This window comes from Sinocyclocheilus anshuiensis, unplaced genomic scaffold, assembly GCF_001515605.1.
Source record: "Sinocyclocheilus anshuiensis isolate Anshui unplaced genomic scaffold, SAMN03320099.WGS_v1.1 scaffold1198, whole genome shotgun sequence".
NCBI lineage: Eukaryota > Metazoa > Chordata > Actinopteri > Cypriniformes > Cyprinidae > Sinocyclocheilus > Sinocyclocheilus anshuiensis.
The window spans coordinates 228801-246403 of NW_015557119.1; the positions used below are offsets into that span (position 1 = coordinate 228801).

Genomic DNA, 17603 nt, shown 5'->3' on the forward strand with positions numbered 1-17603 from the left:
ACTATTTTTTCGCAGATAGTCACGTTATCTTATGCTTTGAATGATGCGCCCTCTTGTGGCCTCTGGAGCTTTTCTTCATCCTAACTGAAATTATGCATTTTAAATTCGAATATAATTCGAATTTTGATCATATTTAAGTACAAAATTCGATTTTAGTTTTTCAGCCATTTTGACATCCCTACAGACCAATTGCATTAACATCTAACCTCTGTAAACTAATGGAACGAATGGTAGTGGCAAGATTGAATTATGTTCTGGAACCAAAAGATCTTGTATGTCCTCATCAGAGGGGTTCTAGAAAAGGCAGAAACACAACAGATGCCATTTTATGTCTAGAATCGAATACAAGGAAGGATCAGGTTAATAAAGAAGTATTAGTTGGTGTGTTTTTGGACATTGAGAAAGCGTACGATATGACATGGAAGGAAGGACTTTTAATTAAATTGAATATTAATGGTAGAATGTACAGCTGGATTAAGGATCTTTTAATTGATAGAACCATTCAAGTAATGGTATCCCACAAGGTTCTGTTTGCAGCCCTATATTGTTCAACATGATAAATTATATTTTTAATACAGTTGGACCAGGGATTGGAAAGTCTTCATATGCAGACGATGGTGCTTTATGGAAAAGAGGTAGAAATGTGTCGTATGTAGAAGAAAGCATGCAGAATGCTATTAAAGAAGTTGAAATGTGGGCAAGTAATTGGGGGTTTCGAATATCGGTGGGAAAAACGAAATTAATGTTTTTCAAAAAAGAAGAAAACACTGGTTGTTAAGTTAAAATTGTATGAACCTGCACATATAGGAATAAAAGGAAATTAACTGGTGGATCAAATAGCAAAACACAAACATGAAAACATCCAGACATAGAGTTTAATGTTCCGATGAGTAAACTAGAAATAAAAGGGCTAATTAAAAAAGCATTAAAAGATATGTGGAGTAAATGGGATGGTGATAATAAAGGACGACATTTATATAATATTCAAAAAATAGTTGGAAATGAGAGGAGAATAGAACGGAAGACGGCATAATATCTCGTCTTAGAATTGGACACACTGCACTTAATCAATCATTGTATACAATAGGAAAACATGAATCTGGACTTTGTGTTAAATGTGATCTTCCTGAAACAGTTGAACATATTTTAGTAAAATGTAAAAGATACGAGAATGAAAGATTGCAACTTACAGAAGCACTTCATATAGGAATTAATCAGATCTCACTTCAGAAATTGTTAAATAAAGATGCAACTATAGACATGTTTCACATGCTATTTAAGTATCCGAAGGGCACAGAATTAATGAACAGGATTTAACGAATTCTATGTATTTTTCTTTAGCTTTTTAGTTTTTCCTTTAACATCAATGCTCCACACTCCATCCCAGTAGGTGGCGGTATATGCACGTAAAGCTGGTTTGCCAACCGCCATAAAAACAAAAAGAAGAAGAAGAAGAAGACTTTTATTTTGGTCTGGCGACGTGACGTCATAAGGCTGCGACGCTCTCCTGCGTCTGCGATCCGAGGAAAGGTTTGTGTTTTCTTTCATTTAAAGCATTTAAATCATTTACAAGCCGTAGCGAACTATGAAATGCATTAGCTGTTGTTTATGTTAACATCGGAATACTTTCATATTAAAGAACGTTATCCTGTGTAAGATGTAAACCCATTTCAGCCTAAAGCCAATGACAACAACAAACAAGTGTGACGCAAATGTTTTTGATGAAAGCGGAATATATTGTCATGAAATAACATTCAAGTAAATAGAAACTGTGTATATAAATGGTGTTCTTTCAATTGTAGTGCTAGTTTTGAGCCTGTTTGCGTGTTTTTAGTCATCACTCTGATTGAGACGCACACAGAAGATTTAGTTTGCATTTATTTTTCTTTGTTAATTATTCCCTTCTTAATCATGACAGAGTGCCCAAACACACAGAAACATGGCGGTTATTAAAGAGGAGACTGAAGACTTCAGGATTGAAGAAGTGTTCAGTCTCAAACCAGAAGATTTCGAGGAACTAACAGGTTGGTTTTCATTCTCAATGCGTTTGATTCTTATTAAAATGTTGGCTTGAGTTTGTTATGATTGGATCACCACTGAAGTCTAGTAGTGTGTGATCCTCAGTCATTTAGTGTGTGATGCCCAGTTCTTCTTCTCTATCTGCGAAGTGTGCAAGTGTATGATGCCTAGTGTCCCGTAGTGTATTGCAGTCTAGAGAAGATCCTATTTCCAAGTTAAACCTTATATTTGACCAGCCAGGTTCCCCGAACACGTCCACCTATGCAATCTTGATCACATTCCTTAATTACAAAATCATTGTAATGCAACCAGAGAGAAGTTCTTAGGCACTTATTTGATTACTTTACCAAATCTTTACCAAATCTTTAATTCGTCACATGACAAACTGTTCATAAATGACCCATCACACTCAAACAAAAAAAAAATGACTCGTGTGTAGTCCAGCTATTACTTCTGTGATGTAGCTGTGTCAACATATAATAACACATCTGCATTAATGTGTAATGCATCAGCTGCTACTTTGGCTTGCCATCAAATAAAGGTAGATATAATAAGGACAGGAACCTGTTGAAAAAAACAGCATATGCTGGTTAGGTATGTTTTGACGCTGGGATGCTGGTCCTTTTGCTGGTCCTTTGCTGGTTTATGCTGGTCCATACCTAACCAGCATATGCTGGTTTTTTCAACAGGGCTTAAAATTCATCACTAGAGTGAGAAAGATCTGTTTTCTTGACTGGGAGGAAAAGCGTCCTTACATGAACATCCGAATAAAAGAGGAACTGAGGAATCACTGGTTAAAATGTTGTGTTCTCACCGTTTTGCTAATGACTGCTTTTTGGACCATGTAGTTTGGTATGTTGACATACAGTTTTTACTGTGACGTGTTAGAGAGTTATTAAAGCAATAAGCCCCGTGAAGCCGTGGTTTACAGTGAATTTATAAGGAGCAAATAAAGTGTAATGATATTAATAAAAACAGTATTCTTCCACCAAACAATGTAGCTCCTCAGAATCAGTTGTGGTTGCAACAAAGTGGTTGCCGAGCAACACACAAATGTAAACAAAGGTGTATGTTACTTTGTAGAGTAATTTACAACAGCTTCGAACGCGGCTCAGCCAATCAGAATCAAGGACCGGAACTCTCCGTTTTATAATAATAATTACCGCCTGTGAAACAATTTGCTCAAGCTGTGCATGCAAAGGTGATTCAGCTCAATCCGTGTGTTCTTCTGGACTCTGACACCATAGTTAAGCGGTTACAGTAGTGTTTATAGACCTGACACTTGCCAGTTATGATAAGGGTATTACATGTCCGACACAAGCACTGAGCGGCTGACCAATCACAACAGAGTCGGAATCCAAGCAGATTGGGCTTTTTTCAAATGCCTGGTTTTCAGGGTGATGGACCATGTAAATTATATGTTTGTTTTTTATTTACATTAAAGTATGTAAATCTATTTTAGTAGATCCCTTAACAAAATCATAAACTTGTAAGTGAGCATAACAGGTCCACTTTAAGACCAACAACGTAAACGTGAGGAAAAAATTCTATATGGATCTTTAGTAACAGGTGGATTTTTACAGCGTGACTAGGGTTGCTAACTGTCCTGTATTAGCCGGGACGTCCCGTATACTGGGCTTAATTTATGTGTCCCATTAATGACCTCCCTTGTCCCGTTAACGCCAATTCCCTCCATGTTTTGACTTCAGTCCCCGCGCTGTTAGAAACAGGTGATTCTGTGCCCCACCGCCAATATTTCAAGATTTTACATTTAACATTATAAATAACTGAATAATTGTTAATGAAGAATTACAAATAAGTCATAAGTAAAATATGACGACGATATAAGTAAGATATTTGGGGTTTAAAACTACATATTGTGATGCAAACGTGATTTCAAAGATTAGGGTGAATTCGGGTTGATTGGGACACTTTTCCCCAAATCATTTCGATTACAAAAAGTGTCCTAATCGTTTGATTTTGTAAACCGTCCGATGCACACAATAATAAAATATAGTTGTATTATCTCACATGCGGTATTTACTGACTGTGAATGGAGACACTCTGAGAGATAAGTTCAAGTCTGCTTTATTGTCAATTCTTCCACATGTACAGCACATACACACAGAGAATTGAAATTGCGTTTATGATAAGATAATTAAGATAAGCACACTACTATATCACAATTTTATTTTCTGTTCGATTAGTGTTCATTACAAAACTGTGGGGCACAGATTATATTATGACCGTTCATCATTGTAAAATAGACATTTGATCTAGAGTGCTATAAAGCAGAAAAATGAATCCGTTTAAAAAGGCTATTATTCACCTCCTGTATGTTATTTAAGTCTTCGACGTAGACTGCATTTTAATCTTTGTTTTGCGTAAATTACAGTTGATTCATGTGAAATATCCACTCCTGTACATCCTTTGCAGCAACACCAGACGATCTCTTGTCGGTGGACAGGCTGTAAAGTCGCGCGATGCGTGAGATCACAACAGATGGCGGTAATGATCAGCTTAAGTTTGTGATCTAGTCAGAAGACGACGCTGTGCTGCTTCAGTGCATACAGGCTCGTGACTCGTCAGAACGCAAAGCAGAATGTAGCTTTTGGTCGCGCTACACCGCTACTTGCTGGAAAAAGTAGTTAGCTACTGGAAAAGCTACACTGTCTTAAAAGTAGCGGAGCTACTGTCACGCTACTGAAAAATGTAGTTACGCTAGTAGCATCGCGACTTGTAGCTAGCTACTCCCCAACACTGCTGATTATTGGGTTCTGCTGTCGTCACGTCGTGCTGCTTGCGTCCGGAGTAGAATTATCCTATCCCAATAAAGCAAAGTTGTTTTGCGTGGAATACTAATCATACTTTATCATATTTTAGTACTTTAATTCATTATGTCCTAAAGTCCAGAATAAGTTCCTTAGTTTTGTCTATGTTAAGAAGAAGATCATTAAGGGTGTCCCTTGAGCCCGTTATTATTTGCTTTAGCCATGGAGCCCTTGGCGGTTAGTATAAGAGAAGATACAAGTATCAAAGGTGTTATTTTAAAGGATCGGCAGCATAACATTTCTTTATATGCTGATGATGTTTTGTTTTATATAGAGTCTCCTAAACAATCTATTCCAAAACTGATATAATTGATTGATTATGGTTCCTTTTCCGGCTACAAGATGAATTTTTCTAAGAGTGAAGCCATGCCCCTCAATAGTTCGCACAGATTGGACCCAAGTATATCGTATCCGCTTCGTTGGTCCCCTACAGGGTTCTTTTACTTGGGTTTAAAAATCTCCTCTAGAATAGCAGACTTATTCAATTTAAATTTTGTACCTCTGTTATAATCAGTGAAACACAATCTTGAGGTATGGTGCGGCCTGCCCCTATCTTTACTAGGTCGCATTCATCTCATTAAGATGAATATTCTTCCATGCTATCTTTACTTATTTCAAATGATCCCTATTAAAATTACGAAAAAAGTCCTAGCTAAATTAAATAGTTCAATAATTTCATTTATCTGGGCTAAAAAGAAACCTAGACTACGTTACAGTTTTCTATGTCTTCCTGTTAAAGCCGGGGGGTTAGCAGCACCATCTTTTTATTTTATTTGTGGGCTGCTCAGTCTAGATTTCTGTTAGAATGGTTTGTAAATAACCCGGACTCCACTTGGGTTGAGTGTGAATCTGTGTCCCTGAATGGGATTCCTCTGCATAATTTACTGAATATGTCCCCTGAAAAAGTTTCTGCTTTGGTCAAAGGTAATTATTTTAAGGGTCCAAGTGGGAAGAGGGGAGACAGACAACACACACAGCTTTGCGTTCAGATGGTTTCATTTCTCTCCCATCGAGTTAAAAACACAAATAAATGCATAGCCATTTGCACTCTCCATCGAAAACATATATATGAACGTGCTGTTGCACCTGGTAACTTTTATGGCCTATTCTGCGGCGTTTATATAAGCCTTTTGACGGGTTGTGTCACGGAGCTGTAAAAACGGTTACACTCACCAAGTGAATGAATCGCGTTTGTGCTGATCTCTTATTACAAAGCAAAACCAACACTCTTCTTCCATCCATGAACGTTTCTCAGTTAATGTGCGCGATGTCTTCTCACTGTCTGAAGCGTCGGTCATAGCAAATCAGCACATGCTGTTGTGAATAATTAAGCGAAGCTTCTTCTCATAGGATAAGAACACGAATAATTTAATAGACACCGACGCGTCATCAATGTGACGTCAACACGATGTAGATTTGAAACCCGGAAGATGAAAATAGAGCAAAAAAGCATAAAATTAACCAGTTTTCTCCAACAGTTAAAATGACCGGATGCTAACATTGTCTTCTATGATGTGCAACACAAACACCTCTGCTAAAATCTCAGAAAAAAGTAGTCTGGGGTTTCATGACCCTTTAAGGACAAATGGGAAGCCAGCTTGGGCTGCGCAATTGAAACTGATTCTTGGAATGAGATATGTAGCAATCCTATTTCTGTTTTAGCCACTAATTCCGCTTGGGAAAGACAATTAAAACTTCTGCATAGACTATTTGTTACGTCTGAGGTAAGACATAAAATGAACCCAAACCTGTCAGATCTATGTATCAAATGTAAATCTGCCACTGGGAAATTTTATCATTGACTATGGAGTTGTCCTCTTATACAGCAGTTCTGGGACTTGATCGGTATGCAGTTGGACAAAATTTTTAAGGGTCCTCTTCTGCTTGAAGCAAGGACCTGCTTATGGGGTCTAAATGATGAGTAGGGATGGGCGTATCGATCTTGAAGTATCGATATATCGATACTGATGGGAGTATCGAAAGTATCGATACTCAAATAAAAAATATCGATACTAAGGTGTGTTTTATTTACCAATGATTTTGTTTATTTAATAAAAAATGTGTATAATATGCATTAAATTGGACGAATATTCTATGTTAGTGAATAATTGTGTAGGATAGAACTATTTTCCTGCACATCTGAACACACGCAAATGTTGCAAGACGGAACCAATCAATCACGGAGAGCGTTCACTCACTTCTGACAGTGCATTCAAACAGTGCATTATCATCATCCCAAAAGTATCTTTTGGGAACGGCAGCCCAAAACAATGCGTATGTTTGAGTTAGGGCTGGGCGATATAGCTAAAAATTTTATCAACGATATAATGTTTCATATCGTTCTGTATCGATAATTATTGACATTTTTTATAACCTTTTTAAAAACAGAGCAATAGAATTTTTTTTTTTTATTTAACCACTGTGTTTTTAAATTAACAAAGACAAACAACAAATATTTTTTGTTTTAACAATCAAACACAAAATACAAATTAAACAAATAATCTAATGTTTTATATGCAGATTAAATAGGTTTTAAGGAAAATTTGGCTTGTCTCCCGAGGCCACAGTAGGGCGCAATGAGCAAAATAATGCAGCACATTTAAATTTGTCAACGCAAGGAAATAACTGTCTATAAAAATTTGCATTGTGTCTAAATTAACTCAAATTAAATATAATTTTGTAAATTGCATAAACAATTATGAACAAAACAGCATCATGTATTTATGCATTGCTTTATCCAAAGAGCCGAATCGCCATTCACACAGACTGCATATAAAAACATAAGAGACGCAGTGAAAAGGAATAAACCTCCACAAATTCGTGACGTGTTTTCTAAAAGTTTAAACTCTTTTAACTTTGCATGGCTTTCTTTGCATCTCTTGCATGAGACGCGAGTGCAGCAGTCATATTTGTCAGTCTAAAAAATGCGCCGAATATGCGTTCTGTGTGAATGACTTGGTTTCGGTTTTAACCTAATGAAGATCTTCTCCGCATTGAGCTTGTATACTTCTCTAATATTTTGAATGAATAACACTGCAGTGGCGCGTCTCGTGGGCTAGACTAACAAAACTAGAGCCAGACTGATATGGGTTTTTTGGGGGGCCGATACCGATATTAGGGAGTAAAAAATACCGATACCGATATATCGGCCGATATTCTTTGTGTACGCTATATTATAGTACAGTATAGTCAAAAGTTTGGACACTTCCCATTTCAAAATTAGTCTGACACCAGTGCACTTAACAGTAAACTTCACTTCACTTATTATAAATAACTTAAATAACACAAATAGAACAAAATATATATAACTTGAATTAAGAAATTAAACAAGGTAACTGTGTAGGGCAAATATATATATATACATACATATATATACACACACATGTATGCACTGACCTGTTTTTTATTTATTCATCAAAAATCCGCGTTATACTGTAAATTCCGTTTTTATGACTGGATTCCGCGATTCCGTCCATGTTTTCTGCGTTGCGGAAATCATAGGCCCCTACTAATGTAGCGAACAAATATGATAAGCTCATTGTGAGAGTAAAAGACGGGGGCATTGTTGTTTATTTACTTAGCATTGAGTCTTTCCAACTAGGTGACAACATTAGCGTTAAATCACCATTCAACAGACACAAGCCACCACCGCACTGCCGTCTATTGGACTGCAGAAAGATACTAACTTTTCAATCTGCTACGTTACTGACTGTACTGACAAACTATGCTGACACCGTGTCTGCGCCGCAACGGAACGCGACAAAGCGACCGTTGAAAATCATTTGAACTTTGTGTCAGCATGTCATAAATAGAACGAGGCATCAGTTTACTGCATCCAGTGTAGACAACATCTCTGATTATAATGGGTTCTATTCTACACCGGCCGCGCTGCGCCAGAACTTATGCTTATCACATCCGTCACATCACATCGTGTGGCACGTGATGTGACGGATGTGATAAGCATAAGTTCTGTGCCACGGCGCGGCCGGTACAAACACCAGCATTGACTGAGTGGCCGCGATCAGCTCCGGTGGCCGTAACACAGGCTTTAATGCGCCGCAGACGTGTGCCGTGATGCGCAGATCCGCTCTAGTCTCTAGCAGGGCTATTCAATTACTTTGTCCTTGGGGCCACATGGTCAAATGTTGAGTGCCCGGGGGAATTATGACTTATTCTTCTCATAATGTGTGTACACACAATGCCATTTTTTCAAAATATTTATTATTCCACATTGAAAAGCTACAGAAACTCTTTGAGTAATTAAGCAAATATAATATTATTTTTAGCACAAGCTGTAAAATGGTCTTAAAAGTAAACATCTATATTTGAAACAAATGTATTCTGCACACATAAGTCAACATTCAACATGCAGTTTGGCCTATTTCATGTCACAATTCAGACCAATTTCATCTCAACATTTCCAATAGAGTTTATAAATCTTTCTGTGTTCTTGTTCATCTGCAATTAACTATTTTACATATAAACAGGCAAGGGACATCAATTAACCTGCATCACATTTACAATATTCAGTATGCAGTTTTCTTTATTTCCCACAAATCACAAACAGAAAGAAAGTTATACTAATGCGAGAGATAGCACTTCTTTGATTGAAAAATCAAAAATTAATTCTTCTCAATGTGAAACCATCATAATTCTCAGTGAAACCATCAGCGCCGTTTTAGAACGAGGTCTACAGCTTATACTAAACCTCTGTTTCGTTTAGTTAAATGTACAATATTTGCATTGCCTTGGTCGTTGACGAGTGTCCGGATGCAGTCTCGGATGAAAGTCTTGATGGTTTCAAGGGTTTGGACTTGCGATCACGTTCTTCCGGGTTTGAAGAGTGATGAACTCCAAAGCTGTTCTGACTCGATGGTGATTGGGAGTTTCTTCCCAGTGGAAAGTGAAAAAGAGCTAAGAGAGACATCAGCTGAGATCCGAGGATCTTTGTTGAATGGAAAGTCAAGGCCGAGGCCTAGCAGGAACTTAGGGTGTCCTTAGAAGACTAGCTCAGCATCCCCATCTTCTCAGAATCTAACCACCACAGACTGACAGAGGCGGGTCACTGATGTGAGAGCTTTATCTCCTATTGAGCTCACACCTCAGGGAGGTCACAGAGCCAATGGTGACACACTTTTGGAGGGAAAGTCTTAAGACTCTTTGTCTTAGAGCATGGTATTTTGCATATGTAATTCAATTGGGTGCTGATGCAAAATTACTAAAGATTCTCAGAGCACTAATATGTTGCTGCCGTGTGTTTTGAGTTTGAGCTCCGTCAAGTTAATTCTTTATCGTCTATTTTTTATCTTAAAATAAATTTTATACACCATCATTTTCGTTTCTATAACGTGTGAATATATACCCTATCGTATTCTACAACAAAAACAATCAGAGCGCCTTGTTATCACTAGTTCTATTTTGATTTCCCGAGTCCGATATATGATAATCAAGTATTATTTAATGATAGAACTTTAGTAATTAGAATTAAAACCATGTATGAATGCATATTAGTAATTTTAACTGAACTTAGGACTGGTGGTGCTGCTTTTTTAGTCATTCAGTGTTTCTGTAAAAAAAATGGGAAAAAATTAACAATAATACTGATAAGATAATAATAGTAATACTTATAATTCTACTAATAAGAACAATATAAAATGCACTAAGGATTAACGAGCTGCTGAATTCATGAATATTAATCAAGTTGTGTGCGTTTGCTCGAATTGATTTGCTGAAATCCAAACAGGGACGATAATAGGTGAGCGCCAGCCAATTAGATTGCCATTTGCGCTTTAGTTCCGCCCACTACCGGAAAACCCGGCAGTTCTTAAAAGCTGAAAAAATCATAAGGAACTCCGTTATTTTGACAGGAAAATGCAACAAAGAATATCGTTTACATGTAGTGTGTCAATTCTGCATGGTATGCAAGACTGTCTCGCTCTTTCTCTCTTTGCGTGTGTGTGAGACAAAGTGACGGCGAGTTGTGCGCCTTTACACTAGAGTTTACGGTACGTCAAATACAGGTGCACTGCGCATCCATTCAGATGAACTGAGAAATAGCACAGATCACTTGACAGAGAATGAAACTGAAGCGCTCAGTCAGTGTGTTTACTCGACGAGTAAAAATATATCTGTGCTATTTATTGGGTGAGGGGTCTGTGATTGTTTGTTAATCTAATGAATAACTGATTTGTTAAATGTATGATGACTCATCCCCCCTCTGATGAGGCCAAAGATAGGTGTGTCATCTGCATACTTAATGATTATGCTTTTGTCTTGATTGGAGACACAATCATGTGTATACAATGAAAAGAGTTTGGGGCTGAGGCAACAGACCTGCGGGGTTCCTGGTTCACCGTGAGCTTAGCAGAGACCTTCTCTCTTTCAAATCAACCAGATCAACATCATTTGAGTTTGACAAATGATCAATTTTGAGGACTCGATTTGGTCACTCACAGGGGCATCAGACAGGTGGACCTGAGTAACGGGCCTCACTGGAGGTGGAGACCCACAGATAGACTACTTCAATAATATTAAATATTCTGATAATAACATGCAATTATTATGAATAAAAGGACACTCTAGCTTTCTCTGATTATCTTCTTGACTCCCCCCATGTTAGAAATTTCCGTTTTTCAACCCTCTACTTACACCTTGGCAACTGAATCGCCATTGGCTAGTAAATTTTTTTAATTTACTCGCCAGACTGATATACCATATATGCATGTGTGTTTTATATATATATATATATATATATATATATATATATATATATATATATACACACATTGCCATTTGCGCTTTAGTTCCGCCCACTACCGGAAAACCCGGCAGTTCTTAAAAGCTGAAAAAATCATAAGGAACTCCGTTATTTTGACAGGAAAATGCAACAAAGAATATCGTTTACATGTAGTGTGTCAATTCTGCATGGTATGCAAGACTGTCTCGCTCTTTCTCTCTTTGCGTGTGTGTGAGACAAAGTGACGGCGAGTTGTGCGCCTTTACACTAGAGTTTACGGTACGTCAAATACAGGTGCACTGCGCATCCATTCAGATGAACTGAGAAATAGCACAGATCACTTGACAGAGAATGAAACTGAAGCGCTCAGTCAGTGTGTTTACTCGACGAGTAAAAATATATCTGTGCTAAACTTATACTTTGCGTCCAACTCACACACTGGTGAGTAAAATCTGAGAATTTATTAGCCAGTGGCTAATATTAGACATCATTTAGTTGCCCAGAGTGAAGATTTAGTCGCATATGCAAATTATTTACTCGCAGTGTAGAGGGTTGGTGTTTGGCATATCTATTTGGAGTCTACTACTGAGCCGATGAGTTGAATCAGGTGTGTTTGATTAAAGGCAGGGTAGGTTATTTGATTCGAAAACTATTTTTTTTGTTATGCTGGTAGAAAGTCTCTTCACATCCCAATGGCTATCACTAAGTTAAAAACATAGTTCACCCAAAAATGAAAATTAGCCCATGATTTACTAACCCTCAAGCCATTCGAGGTGTATATGATTTTCTTCTTTTAGACTATTACAAAAAAAACGTGATTTTAACAGTAAAAATCAATGTCCTGTCAAACATAAAGGCAAAAATAAATCTAAAAAAAGTGGAAATAAGGTTAGAAAGCATGAATAACGGGCCTCACTGGAGGTGGAGACCCACAGATAGACTACTTCAATAATATTAAATATTCTGATAATAACATGCAATTATTATGAATAAAAGGACACTCTAGCTTTCTCTGATTATCTTCTTGACTCCCCCCATGTTAGAAATTTCCGTGTTTCAACCCTCTACTTACTAGTCGCATATGCAAATTATTTACTCGCAGTGTAGAGGGTTGGTGTTTGGCATATCTATTTGGAGTCTACTACTGAGCCGATGAGTTGAATCAGGTGTGTTTGATTAAAGGCAGGGTAGGTTATTTGATTCGAAAACTATTTTTTTTGTTATGCTGGTAGAAAGTCTCTTCACATCCCAATGGCTATCACTAAGTTAAAAACATAGTTCACCCAAAAATGAAAATTAGCCCATGATTTACTAACCCTCAAGCCATTCGAGGTGTATATGATTTTCTTCTTTTAGACTATTACAAAAAAAACGTGATTTTAACAGTAAAAATCAATGTCCTGTCAAACATAAAGGCAAAAATAAATCTAAAAAAAGTGGAAATAAGGTTAGAAAGCATGAAGCTTGCTGTGTCAGAATGCCATTCTTTTAGTCAAGTCTGAAGCAAGATGCAACCCATAGTAACGCTTTATGACAACGTCTCAAGATACTCTGATGGCAGATAAATGTAAACCGTATATAACTGACTTGAGTGATTTGTTACAAAAGTGTGCATCAAATATGCTAAACATGGAAGCTAGAATATGTGTGACGTGCTAGAACAGACCTCACTAGTTTTTGAGTCAGTTTTCTTTTAATAGCAATTAATAAACGTGACATCTGGTGTAAAATAAAGGATCAGGTTTAGGCTGGCCAATACGATCAGTTAAAAAATGCTGAAACAATGTTTAAAAAAGGTTCTGAGATTACATGCTACACCACTTTCAGTAGCTTAGTGTGTATAAGGATGTATAACTCATGTTGTTGGTTATGTTTTACTTGTTTAAAATTTTTTTGATGTCTGTTTTTTTTTTATTTTGCCTTAGACCTGACAGCATTTAAAGAGGAGAAAGAAGTACTGAATGAAGTGGAAGAGAAAGATCAGTATGAGAGCCATCATGATTTTATAATTGAAGAAAACTCTTTTAATTGCTCACAGACTAAAAAGACTTCCTCACGAAAAAGAGTTAAAAAAGCTGTAGGAACTAGAAGTTGTTTAACCTGCTTTCAGTGTGGAAAGCTTTTCACTCAAATAGGAAGCCTTAACAGGCACATGAGAATTCACACTGGAGAGAAGCCTTATTCGTGCCCTCAGTGTGGAAAGTGTTTCGATCAGCATGGAAATCTTAAAGTCCACATGAGAAGTCACACTGGAGCGAAACTCTACAAGTGCCTGCAGTGTGGAAAAAGTTTTGATCAACATGGAAACTTTAAAATCCACATGAAAATTCATACAGGAGAAAGCCTTTTTACCTGTCAACAGTGTGGAGTAAGTTTCAGAAAGAAATGGATTCTCAAAAGGCACATGAGAATTCACACTGGAGAGAAGCTTTACACATGCCATCAGTGTGGAAAGAGTTTCGATCAAAATGAAAACTTTAAAATCCACATGAGAATTCACATAGGAGGAAACCCTCTCGCCTGCCAACAGTGTGGAGTAAGTTTCAGAAAGAAATGGATTCTCATCAGACATATGAGAATTCACACTGGAGAGAAGCCTTACACATGCCCTCAGTGTGGAAAGAGTTTTAATCAACATGGAAATCTTAAACTCCACATGAGTATTCATACAGGAGAAAGGCCTTTTACCTGTCAGCAGTGTGGAAAACGTTTCAAACGAAAAGGAAACCTTAAGTACCACATGAGAATTCACACTGGAGAAAGCCCTTTTACCAGCCAACAGTGTGGAGTAAGTTTCACTCAAAAAGGGATTCTCAATAGGGACATGAAAATTCACACTGGGGAGAAGCCTTACACATGCCCTCAGTGTGGAAAGGGTTTTCATCAACATAGAAACCTTAAACTCCACATGAAAGTTCATACAGTAGAAAGGCCTTTTACCTGCCAACAGTGTGGAAAATGTTTCAAACGAAAAGGAAACCTTAATTATCACATGAGCGTACACACTGGAGAAAGCCATTTCACCTGCCAGCACTGTGGATTAAGTTTCACTCAAATAGGAAGCCTTAACAGGCACATGAGAATTCACACTGGAGAGAAACCTTACTCATGCTCTCAGTGTGGAAAGTGTTTCGATCAGCATGGAAATCTTAAAGTCCACATTAGGATTCATACTGGAGAGAAACCATACACATGCCCGCAGTGTGGAAAAAGTTTTGATCAACATGGAAACTTTAAAATCCACATGAAAATTCATACAGGAGAAAACCCTTTTACCTGTCAACAGTGTGGAAAAAGTTTCAACCGAAAAGGAAACCTTAAGTACCACATGAGAATTCACACTAGGGAAAAGCCTTACACATGCTATCAGTGTGGAAAGAGTTTCGATCAAAATGAAAAGCTTAAAGTACACATGAGAATTCACACTGGAGAAAGGCCTTTTACCTGCAAACAGTGTGGAAAACATTTCAAACGAAAAGGAAACCTTGATTACCACATGAGCGTACACACTGGAGAAAGCCCTTTCACATGCCATCAGTGTGGAAAGAGTTTCGATCAAAATGAAAAGCTTAAAGTACACATCAGAATTCACACTGGAGAGAAAGCGTTTCAGTCAACATAGAAAGCTTAAAGTTCAGATGAGAATTCATACTGGAGAGACCCCTTTACCTGCCAACAGTGTGGAACTTTTGAACTTTGAAAATTAACCCATATCTGGCTCATGATCACTCAGAACAGAAAGAAGCTATTTACATGCGATTAGTGTGGAGTTTCAGATAAATGTTATCCTTAAGCTCAATCCTTGAGGATTCACTTAAGAGAGAATGTCATCAAAGTGTTTCCTGTCTGTGAAATTCCTACCTCTTTGAAGTCATGTCTTAAATATCATCACTGTGGAAAGACTTGCAGAAACAAAGCAAATCTTGAGGTTCACACTGGAGAGAAGCCTTTCACTTGCCCCCAGTGTGGGAAGAGTTTCAACCTTAAAGGAAACGTTAGCATTCACATGAGACTTCACACTAAAGAAAGTATTTCACGTGTCTTTAGTGTGAAGAGTTTTATCAAAGAGCCCTGAAATGTGGAGTGCTGCTCAGTGTGGCAAAAGGTTTACGAATAAAGAGCAATTTCAGTTATCAGTTGTGCATTCATTCTGGAGGAAAACCATGCAAGATGTGCAAATGTGAGACCCTATTTGTGTTATTTGTGATGTCATTACTCATGAAAATACACATTGTTAGTTGTATTTAAAAATGTGTTTTCACTAGTTGTTACACCCCAAGTTTGGGACCAGTTTAAGACTTGCAAAAAGAAAAAATGTTGCAATGGCCAGGGGAAAAAGATAAACAAGAATGAATATGAACTTAATTTTATATCCCAGGGCATAATATTATTTGTTGTTGTTTTATACTTTGATTGCCATTCTATGGATATACAGTTGCAAACAGAAATATTCAACCCCCTCACCTCAAAAGACATTATGGTGATATCGATGAACAATCATGACAATAAATGACAAAAAATATATTTATATTATATTTATAATATAAGTATATAAAAAATATTTATTGATACATATTTGAGTTAATCTGACAACAGAAGTTGACTTAACTTTGAAGTTCAAATGAAAAATGTAACATTTTTAACAAGTGCATGTGCAGTATTATTCAACCCCCAGCTTCAGTACTTTGTGGAGCATCCTTTAGCTTTTATAACTTCTAACAAATGTTTTTGGTAAGTGCTGACAAGCTTCTTACACCTCTCTATCAGAATCTTTGCCCATTCTTTGCCAATTTGCCCAGATTTTCAGATTTAAATCTGGTCACTGAGAAGGCCACTCCAGGACGTTCCAGGATCTTTTTCTCAACCAAGCTTTGGTTGACTTGGAGGTGTGCTTGGGATCACTGTCTTGCTAGAAAGTCAACAGAAGGCATCATGTTCCTCTTTAAAATGGCCTGGTATTTCTGGGAATCCATGATGCCAGGTACACGATCAAGATTGCCAGTTCCTGCTGCAAGAACAGCCCCACATCATCAATGAGCCACCTCCATGCTTGACCGTGGGGATGGTATTTTTCTGGTCAAAAGCCTGGCCTTTCACATTCCATAAATACCGTTGGTCCAAATGTCCAAACCGTTCCGGTTTCATCAGTCAATAGAAATGTCTCCCAAAACTCTGAAGTCTTCTCCAAATTCCTCCTGGCATATTCTAGTCAACTTTTGATGTTCCTTGTGGTCAAGAGTGGAGTGCGTCTTGGAGTCCAGCCATGAAGTCCTTGTTTATTCAGTGCATGTCTTATAGTTGCTCTTGAAGCACTTGTACCAGCCTTCATTAGGTCATCCTGTAGGTGTCTTGCAGTCACACAGAGGTTTTTCTTAGTTGTCCTGACTAAGTTGGTACAGGCCCTTGATGAAATTCTGGGCTTCCATGGCCAGGCATGTTTGCAGCTGTTCCATAAGTTTTAAACGTCCTTATAATGCTCCCAATTGTGTCTTGGAATGTAAAATTGTTTTATACCCAAGGCCCTACAGGTGTGATGAAATAATCTCCTCTCTCAGCTTTTGTGGAAGCTCCTTTGTCTTTCCCATGATTGCAACTCGCCTTGGATACCTTCATGGGTGGGGTTTATATATGCAGCACAGCTGAAGCAAGTCAAGGATGATTATAGAGCTCCCAAAGGCTTAATTATGTTGCAACTCCACTTTATGCCATAAAAAATATGCCAAAACAAAATATCCTGTTACACACAAATACTACATCATGCATTTTCTGTGTTGACTTTGTGTCACTCAACTCATAAAGAAGTCATCCAACACAGCATCTTGTTCTTTGAAAAAACTTGAATTGATAAATCCTTAATCTTTGTATGAATTATAATCGTTGTGAATATTTCTGATTGCAACTGTACACGTTGTTGTGCATATACTGTGCGTGTATACCCATTCTTTTATGTTGAGAATTGTAAATACATGACACAATTTTGCTTGGAACTTTTGTGTAAGCTCGTCTTCTTTCCTTTT

At 37.5% G+C, this 17603-nt stretch overlaps 1 protein-coding gene across 3 annotated transcripts in view; it reads left to right on the plus strand.

Moving 5' to 3' along the window:
• Positions 1 to 1478: 1478 nt before the first annotated feature.
• Positions 1479 to 17603, plus strand: part of LOC107677804 (gastrula zinc finger protein XlCGF57.1-like) — a 33714-nt gene continuing 17589 nt past the window's right edge. Inside the window, exons 1-4 of one of the 3 annotated variants that reach the window (XR_001632886.1) lie at positions 1479 to 1530; positions 1919 to 2024; positions 13512 to 13906; positions 14075 to 17534. Coding sequence is in view for 2 of the 3 variants with exons in the window: in XM_016472842.1 (XP_016328328.1) it covers positions 1940 to 2024; positions 13512 to 13906; positions 14075 to 15208 (1614 nt within the window). In the remaining variant the exon portion in view is untranslated. Of the gene's footprint in view, positions 1531 to 1918; positions 2025 to 13511; positions 13907 to 14074; positions 17548 to 17603 lie in introns of those variants that run through there. The other 2 variants (XM_016472841.1, XM_016472842.1) reach the window with 2 other exon arrangements.